A 9825-nucleotide genomic window follows, 5' to 3' on the forward strand; every position below is an offset into this window, starting at 1 on the left:
CAGAAAGATGAATCCCTGCTTCTACTTTTTATTAAATCGTAAAATGTCCCATTTACATTTGATCACTTGTCTATGGCCAACAATGCTTTACCATCTCTCATTAAGATTTTTTCCCCCTGAAACACCAGGAAAAGAAATGTGGTGCAAAGCAATTTTTTTGTGGAACTTCCGCTATGTGGTATGAAAGCTTTGATAGATCAGCAAAGAGGAGCATCTGCTAGAGAAAGAATCAATCCAGCGAATGCAAAATAGACAGAAAGCCAGCTTACACTGGGGGAGACCCCCCACACAATCGCCTAACTGGCTTTTCATCTACTCCTGTTGTCTTTCTCTGTTTGTCTAATTACCACGTCCGGCTTATTGTCCTCTTGATTACTGTAATTAATCAAGTTCTGCTCCCTAATCTCTGAATCTCATCATCCTTACTGTACACCAGGGCTGGCCACACCGGATGGTAGTGTGATGTAAGCTCTTTTTGGGAGTATAATTGTGTGCTTGTCTGCAACTTTGCGTGCAACAGCAAATTGCATGGTCCCACCCTGCTGTGTTTTTTTTTCTTTGTCAGGAGTGTGTGTTTTCTCAATGCACAGGTCAGTAATTGTTACTCATCGTTTCCTCTTTGAAGCAGTCGCTGTATGTTTACAGGACTTTTGCTACTTATCTTTCAGTAAGTTATTTTGGGGTCTTTAATGTGAGGATTTTTTCCCTGTTGGAGGCCGCCCTAACCCCCCTGTCTACATACATACACACGATATGGACTCCTACTCATACTCTTGTCCTCCCCTGAGCTTCAGATGGCTTACCAGGTCCTTAATCTGTCCTGAGTGACATCACCCTCTCCCTTCACCCTCCACACACTCCTCACAGGAGGGAGAGGGAGGGAAAGCGAGAGGTGGTGGCCACTGGTGGTTCAGGGAAGGTGAATTAGTCCTGCAGTGAAGCGCAGAAGACTTAGTAAGAGCACACAGGATCACTCGGACACACTCTGGCAGAGCCATGGCAGCGGGCACCGCAGAGATGGACACACACATGGAGGAGCTGTTGGACCAGGGTCTGGGGATGGAGGAGACAGCCCATGGCCTGCTGAGGAGGCCCTCGCTGAAGGAGATCTACCACAGTGACTCCCTGCTGGCACCCGACACTGACTTTATGACAGGTAGAGAGTTGAGCGAGTTTAGATGCTAAAGGGTCAGCCAAATGACAAAAATATATTTTCTTATTTACCTCTTGTGTCTGTTGCCATGCAGATGGTTTTGTTTGTATTTGCTCTCTGCGATTTATGCCTCCACCCCTATACTAGAGGTAGATGCAATTTCAGTTGATTATGTTTGTGGTGCTCAAAGCATTGGGAAAAAACATGTTTTAAAAGTTAGATTCTCAGAGATGTTTATCTTAAAACCTGTGCAAAGAAAACCCAAACTTAACTGCTTGATACTATTAAGGGGAAGGGGAAAAACTACCCTTTAAAGTGTTCTGTCTGAATGAAGTGCATTTACACAATTCTGTGTAATTAACAAAAAAAGGACACATACACTTCCTGCAATTTATCACAGACTAGGTGAGTTTAAGTGTATGGTTTACACAGGGTTGTTCCTATCACTTCTGATGCGTCAACAGAAAAGAAGAAAAAAACCCCAATGAAGTTGTACAATACAAACCTTTTCAATGCTTTATTTGAACAAGCAAGATAAACGCAAACACTAGTCCAACTAGTACCCATCCAAAGTATCACATGCCACACAGTCAAATTGTTGGTGTTATGGAATGTGGCTCGGCTAAGGAGATTTAGGGAAATGCCCTGTTCCCTCAGGGATATTAGTATCAGTGGACTAATGTGAAGGATTGCTTGTGTGTATGTGGCCTTGTAAATGTCAGCATGCAGGGTGCTGATATGTGCAGACAGATGTTGTTCCTTCATTCAAGAAACACCATCTGGGAGCTGAGATTTAAACACTTCACTGCTTCTCTATGCCACAGTTATGCTTTGTTTGTTCTGCATTTTCATTTTGCTAAGATGTTGATAGGAATATGAATTTCAAAACTGCTGTCCTGGCTGTGTATGTATGTAAATGTGCATTAGTTAGAGGCACAGAGGTAGACTTAAGGCATGTGTTTGTATGTGTATTTACATTTGCATGAAAGGCATCCAGCGCGCCTGCCTGTTCACTGTATAGCTGAGTTAGTGCAGAGATTGAGCTTTGGGCTGCTAATTCCCTTTTACAGCACTGGGATTATGTGCTATTCTAATCCCAATCCCATATGGGGTGTGTGGAGGTGGCACGAGGATGATGTCACGGCCAGGACAAGAGGAGAAACAGAAAATTACTGGCCAGAGTCACAGCTCTCCACAAGACACAGATTACTGCTGGCTGCATGCTTGAATGATTATACTGAAAGTCTTCGCCCACAGCAGATTATCACTGTCAGAGGTACATCTTCCCAAAAACTGAGAAAAAAAAATCTATTTTAACAGTGGACGACATGCATTTTAGAGAAACTGTACAGGTTTTGAGGCTTGATAGACACTAAACTAAACTAAGCCATGTTCACACATCTGTGTCACATGAACTCAAGTATCATTTGAATTGATTTAAAATTGGATAATATTTAACTATCAATTATATAATGGTAGATTAATAGTGGATTTTTTGGAGTGATAGAAGCTGGACTTTTCAATTATCCATTACTTTTAGCTATTTTGACTATTGAGCTCTTACTTATCACTAGCTATTTCGACTGCTTATCAATTACTGTTAGCAAACTATTTCTGACCTTTATCCATCACTTTAGCTAACTGTTTTAACTACTTATCCATCTATTTTAACCATATAGCCATTACTTTTAGCTAACTGTTTCAACTTTGTTTGCTAACTAGTTTTTATGCAGCCTTTATTAGCCTTTATTAACACATTGTGTTCAGGAGTTCTGTAGCTGATTCTATACATATATTTTTTTATCAGATCATAAGCACTACTTTAAATCTTTATATGTACCATCTTAACTGCGGACGTATCTTCTGAGGTACACTAGTTTGGAATCATTGGTTTAGATCAATTAAAAAAATACACAGATGGACACAGATTGTGCAACTGATCCCCTTTGCTCATAATCAATTTGATCTGAAAACTGCTGGGAAATAATGCTTCATTGCATAACTGCATTTCATGGCTGATTCCTGTGTTTGTTTTAAGCCTTGGCGTTCACTCTGCAACTACAGCAAAGCATGCATAGTTTTTTTTTTCATTTTATTTTGCCTCTTCCTCATCCTCCCTATTGCTCAGAGTAGCCTGCACTGTATCCTCTGTAAATCTGTGGATGTACAAGATGTTTACTGCTGCACAACACAACAACAGGCCACATTTCAGGTTTATTTCTGCTGTTTCCTCTCTGTGTCTCCATCTCTCACAGTGACATGGGGCTTACGTGTGGGGGCGGGGTCAAAGAGGCTCAGTCTGAGGGATTATCATTGTACTCTGCACACCCACACACACACATGCAAGTACACAAACACACACGTGTACAGACAATTTAGGCTGAACTGGACGACTACTAGGTTTTTAAGTATTATCAACCCCACCCCCACCCCTGTAGAAGCACACACCCTGAGCAAAAGGGCTTTAAGTGCAGTCATACATATCACGGCATCCCAGAGTGTGTCAGGCGACCACCAAGGAAACGTGGGAGGATCAAAACATCAGTAACCTCATCTCCTGCTGCAGATCCTATAACACTACTTGGAAGCTGTAAACAGAGGTGGACAAACCAACAGACAGGCTGCTCTGTAAAGGTGTGTGTGTGTGGGAGATGAAATCTTAGTGGACCCCAGCCAGTGGACCAAATCAGATGGAGGGAGAGTCGGCCTGTCTATCTGGAGCCAGAGGAGGAAAGAGGAGCGAGAGAGTGTGCTCGCGAGAGGAGAGGAAGAGGAGGAAGACGTCTGGTGTTGTGGAGGAGGGCCCGTCCGGCCAGCAGAGGCACCCTGGCTGCTCATCAGTGTCCAGTGTCTCCCACGGTATCCACCTCTGAACTTTTGTAGCTGGGTCAGACTGATGATTGCCAGCAGTAAAAGAAAAAAAAATCTCAAGTAGAAATCAGCAGAAAGAGAAATTATAGCATGTTAATGACAGTTGAAAGTGTTTTGGGTGTGTGCTCAGCAACCATTGTTTACATGCTGCTGTGTGATGACGGTGTGGTTGATCTGCTGTGTCCAGCTGTGCCGTGACCTCATTAGCTTGATTTCTGCTATATAGGCACAACCAGGGGATGATAAATAGTTTTTTTTCCCCCTTTCCCTGACTATATTTACATCCTGTTGGAAAAACAGATAAGCTAAAGCTAAAAATTTTGGTAGAATTTCATCAAGTAAACAAGACTTTGTCTCAAGTTTTTAGCTGAAATTTGGAAATTTGGATGTGGAGGTCTTTTTGTTGTTTTATTTCTTCACCAGTCCTTCTCCTACATTTGTAAGCTGACAGTTGAATAGCACTTTCTTACTTTGTGACTGGAGGATTGCTGTCTTTCATACTCAAGATTTTCTCTGAATAGTCGTATGGATTTCAGTATTAGTCACTTGCATATTCATTTCTGTCTTGGCATCCTCAGTTGGTTAACAAGGTCTTTCTGACTGTTGCTCTGTGCATTTGCTCTTTCTTTTGCTCTGTGAAATCTGCATATTTTAAACATATTTAGACATGGTTTAGAGGCTAACAAATGTTCAATGGACTGCCTCAGATTCCTCTGCTTATTTTAATGGACCAGCACTATTGCTAAGCATGTTATCAGTTATGTAATGCTATCTATCTATCTATCTATCTATCTATCTATCCTGTTTTTCATCATCCCTTCAGATGACCGCAGCTCAGCAGCCAGTGGGCTGGATGTGGCCGACCGTCTGACCTACCTGGAGCAGAGGATGCAGATGCAGGAAGATGAAATCCAGCTGTTGAAGATGGCTCTGGCCGACGTCCTCAAGAGGCTCAACATCTCTGAGGAGCACCAAGTGGCTACTGCCACTGCTGCTGGCAGGAGAACATCGGGCGCTAAAGGTGAGCAAAGATCTGTGTGGATTATTTCCATTACCCACATGTCAATTTGAGGATTTAAGGAAGCTTGTCACCATGTCGACCCTCTGCTGTACAGTGGGGAAGGCATTGATTTCTTTTATGGATTGTAAATGCCAAAGGTGGGATCAAGTCATTGTTTTGCAAGTCTCAAGTCTTAGCACTCAAGTCCCAAGTCAAGCCCCAAAATGAGTCTTAATCTTAGAGTTTTGAGTCCTAAATGTGCTCTTTACCAAACCTAATACCATTTCATATTTTTAACCAGAGTTAAAAGTTCAAACAACTTTATTGAATAAAGCGTTAACCTGCACAGAAAAAAGGCAGAGGTGCAGTTTCACACAAAAAATATTATTTTATGAATTATTGTAATTGAAGTATTGATGCACTGCACACAGGTTTTTATTATCACAATTTATATTAGGGCTTTGGTAGAGTATCAAGTCAGATCGAATCAAAAGACTCAAGTCCAAGTGAAATCACGAGTCATTGGTGTTAAAGTCAAGTTGAGTTGCAAGTCTTTTTTGATTTTGTCAAGTCGAGTCATCATATCATAAGTCTAAAGTCATCATATTTGTGCCTTTGAGTCTGACTCGAGTCTGAGTCATGTGACTCGAGTCCACACCTCTGGTGAATGCTGTGCTTTACTAAATAATTAATTAAACCAGTGTTGTCCGTTGTGGCTCAAGTGCAACGATGGGAGTCTGACTGAGAGCAATATTATTGGGCAATATTGTTTTTATAAGTGATCATTTTCATTGTATGCTGACTAACATGGATGAGACATTCATTATACACAAGGTGGAAAAAGAAGAAGAAGAATAGAAGACAAAAAAAGTGACAAAGAAAAAAAAAATTACCAATTAAGCTGATTGATTGGTATTGGTTTCCGTCCTAATAATTTTATATATGTTGTGTATACAGTAGTTTATATAAAAAGATTAATGGTGTCTATCAAGTTTCTGAATCTACTCAGATGCAAGTATTCAGAACCTGAAGACCTGGAAAAAGCATCTAGAAAATTAGTTAAGGAAACATGTCCTAATATTTCAATATTTGGGTATGGGTACAAACAAAGACACATGTGCAGACAATCCAGTTCCATGTGTTTCATTTTCACCAGAGCAGTCACAACAATCACCACAAACACAGTCCAAAAGTTCATCCTTTTATCCACCATACACAAACACACATCCATCATACTTATGCCTTTGTCTGTGTCTCTAACAGCCAGGCCAGTGTCTCTAGCTCTGCCCTCCAGACCGCCCATGGTGACCTCCAGTGCTGCCTCCCTGAAGAAGAGCTCCACGCTGCCCTCCAGCTCCACAGCCAGGAACTACAGCCCAACACCGCCCCGCAGGTAAAAGCACTGCTGCTCAGGCTGCAACAATTTTACAGTTTGTAAAAGTCTCATGTCAGTAAAACAAAAAGGTTCAGATTTGTTGATTGATTTCTAGATGTAAAAGAAAAATCATTCCTGTCATCTCTGACAGCACTCTTCATGCAACGCACCCAGGGCAATGAGATCTCAAGCTTCATTTCTCATTATCTAATGTGCCAAAGCAATCAGCAGACACCCTCCATTATCCAGGAAACACTGCACACGGACTCTCAATAATTATTCCAAAGCTCGCCTTTATTTCAAAGCAATAAAGCAGCAAAACCATTCTCTGCAGATATATCTTCCTCTCAATTACCTTTCAAATGATACTGCCATTAGATAGCATTAGTCAGAGAACTGGATAGGTTCTCTCTGTGGTATTTTGCTACTTCTATATCTGGGGTATGCTGATATAATTGCACAGAGAGAGGTAAATCCTCATTCACTTAAGGCTGTCTGTTAGGACGAAGTGAGAAGCATCATCATGATTATCACTGTCATCATTACCAGCAGTGGTTAATTTCCTTCCACTCTCATCTTTCACCTTTTCTCTCAACCCACTGAGCACTTCAGTGGGTCCATCATTACAGTTACAAGTTTGTAGCCCAGCGTCATTCAAAAAGACAGCAGAAATATTCCAGAAATATGTCAGGCTGAATTCCAATCAAATGTGTTTAAATTGTTGCAGCTCAAATGATCTTAGACGTTACAGTAATGTTTCATTCAGAATCTTTGTGATACTTTGTGGAACTTAGTGGAATCCTTTTTTATCTTACATTATTCATGTCAGTCATTTAATTTCCATTTGGGTAAACAATGTGGCTCATGAGCCTGAGTTACAGCAATTTGGAGGACACATTTTGTCGGTTGCAGCCCCAAGTTTGTGGTTGAGAATGTTAAGCTGGATGCATTTTTTCAATAAAAGCCTAAAAACATGACCTAACAGTCCTTGTTTCCCCCCCCATTCCAGTGGTGTGAAGAGCCCGCCAGATAGTGTGAAGGACAGTCCATGTAAGACCACTAAAACACGACCCACCTCTGCAGCCTCCACCTGTAAGAAACCTCCAGAAGGGTAAGAAGCTGTTCTTGCATTTCTAAACCTCACACTGCATTACACATTCCACGTACACATTTTGCAGGCCAAAACATATACATTTTTCCATTGACTTTGGGGTGACCCACTTATACCTGGCCAATCAAGTCGGAATCAAATCTCTCAAATTAAATCAAGGTTATTTTCAACCTCGACATCCTGTTTTATGTAAAAACACCTCAAACCACAGAGGAACATTACATTCTCAGAGCCAGTTGTATAGATGTTTAACCGTTTAGTCAACCTTAAATTGACATGACAGGCAGTGAAGCCCTATCGCAATCAGATGTGTTCGTTCTCATCTCTTACTCTCCTTGTCGTGTCCTCTTCTGTATCTCTATCAAATTCTCTCTGTGTCTCATTATAACAGCAGCAAGTCCAAGGAGGCTGCAGTAAGTGCAGGTAAGTGAGCACTCTCCCTGCTTCCCTGCAGTTGTTTTATTCCAGGCTGTAGCTGGCATATTTCACACTCATAACAAGAATGTCAAACAGCTGCTCACTAAGCTTCCATAAAGTATAAAGTGATTTAGCAAAAGACATGACAGTGGTAGTGTTTGTTACATGTACTATAAACGAAACAAACCTCTGTTTGTGTTTGTGTCCCTAATTTTGGTGCAGGGACGAGGCGTGTGACACACTGCAAAGGTATGATTCACCCCTAACAAAATCTTATTAACATTCAATTATTAACTCTTGTTCTGCTTACATTTACACTATCTTAAAAAGTTGAGAGCACTGTGTTTGAGTTGTTATTTTATCCTTCATTTTTTTTCACATCTCACCATGACTTGTATGCCTTCCCTCACCCCTGCCTCCCCTATTTTTGTCTTTTATTTTACCTTCTTTACATATCCGCTCTATCTGACCTCCAACTTCCATTCCAACCCCTCCTGACCAACCTCCCCTCTGTCTATTCACTCACCCTCCTCACCTCATTTCACCACTTCACTTAGTGACTATGCAGATCTATCTGAGCCCCCACAAAAGAAAGACTGGATCTTCTGAGACCGCCAAGTCTGCAGCTGCAGTGCCTGCCAACAGCGGGCCCACGGCCACATCCAGCAACCCTCAGACGAAGGAGGGCAGCAGGCCACACGGGAGGAAAACAACCCCATCCTTCACCTTAAATCTGCAGAAAACCACAACCAGCCAGAAGACAGTGCAGGACACATCCAGCTACAAGAGCCCCACCAAATCTCCCAGCCAGTACTTTCAGATTTGTTACTGAGCCAAGAGGATAGAGACAGATTTACTACAAATGTGTCCTTTACATCGAGTTAACTAAATCCAAATTAATTATTAAAAGCCTCAATCTACCGCTTGAACAGATGCTAAAAGACTGTCTTCCAATGTTGAAAAATCAAGAAACTGATTGATGAGTGCGCTTCTTAAATTGCAGCGATGACATGATTTTCCTCTGAAGGTCATCCTGACTTTGTTATGTTGGTTATATTTGTAAGGAAGCCCTGAGAGTCAAGTAAAAAATATCACTATGGTGATCCATTCAAGTCTAATCTAAATAGTTTCTACTGTGTTTAGGACTTTAAAACAGGTAAAAGAAAAGGTTTTGCCGGGATAATCTTTCTAAGAATTTGTTTACATTGTTTGTTGTTGATTGGTTGTGTTTTGTTGTGATACTCATTTTTGCCACAAGATGCTGAAGTGCACCATTTTAAATTAACGCAGATTAAAATACATTTATAGCCAAAAGAAAGACATGACAGTAATGTTGTATAACTTGCTAACACACAAATGCTTTTATTCCTATTTAGAACAGGGGGTAGTGGTGCACTTCAGCCTCTTGTGGACTAAAGAAAAAAAGTAATTATGTACCAACTTTTTGAAAAATTATCTTGGAAAAACTTTTCCCCCACCTGTTTTGCAGATTTAAAAAAAAATTAAGGAACTTCTACAAATAATCCTGACAAGCTCTTTTTGTTCTTAAGTCATATATCATAAACACGGGAGAGAAAACAGTTTAGATCAGAATTAGAAAATGGATCCCCAGATTTTTGTTGCCTCTTAAGGCTTCCATATGTTCAACATGAGCACTTACAACATTTCTCTTAACATGTTTGAGTAATTGAAATTGTCAACACAGTATTTTGTGGGATGGTTATTTATTTCAAGGATAGAATGAACGCTTTAATGCATTTTTAGCTTTCTTAGAGACCACAGTGTAGTCATAAATAATTTTTTCAAATGCTAGGACCTGCGTATTGTTTCACTGAATGGCTGTGCTAACTGTAAATGTTCTCTCCGTCATGCTATATGTGAAGTTTGTAAGTAAGGCA

General features: G+C 40.8%; 1 protein-coding gene across 1 annotated transcript; it reads left to right on the forward strand.

Annotated features, from left to right (window-relative positions):
- Positions 1-996: 996 nt before the first annotated feature.
- On the forward strand, positions 997-8856 carry LOC123978082 (echinoderm microtubule-associated protein-like 1). Its single transcript, XM_046061213.1, has 7 exons — positions 997-1156; positions 4848-5045; positions 6288-6417; positions 7409-7510; positions 7905-7933; positions 8150-8176; positions 8485-8856. The coding sequence occupies exons 1-7, from the start codon at positions 997-999 to the stop codon at positions 8757-8759; spliced, it is 921 nt and encodes a 306-aa protein (XP_045917169.1). The 3' UTR covers positions 8760-8856.
- The last annotated feature ends 969 nt before the right edge of the window (positions 8857-9825 follow it).

This window comes from Micropterus dolomieu, linkage group LG10, assembly GCF_021292245.1.
Source record: "Micropterus dolomieu isolate WLL.071019.BEF.003 ecotype Adirondacks linkage group LG10, ASM2129224v1, whole genome shotgun sequence".
In the NCBI taxonomy this organism is placed as follows: domain Eukaryota; kingdom Metazoa; phylum Chordata; class Actinopteri; order Centrarchiformes; family Centrarchidae; genus Micropterus; species Micropterus dolomieu.

What these genes read in the sequence shown, in the direction of transcription:
- LOC123978082 (XM_046061213.1), top strand. Translation starts at nt 997, where the DNA reads ATGGCAGCGGGCACCGCAGAGATGGACACACACATGGAGGAGCTGTTG. An exon ending in CGACACTGACTTTATGACAG is followed by an intron (nt 1,157 to 4,847) that starts GTAGAGAGTTGA and finishes TCATCCCTTCAG; the next exon opens with ATGACCGCAGCTCAGCAGCC. An exon ending in TGTAAGAAACCTCCAGAAGG is followed by an intron (nt 7,511 to 7,904) that starts GTAAGAAGCTGT and finishes TTATAACAGCAG; the next exon opens with CAAGTCCAAGGAGGCTGCAG.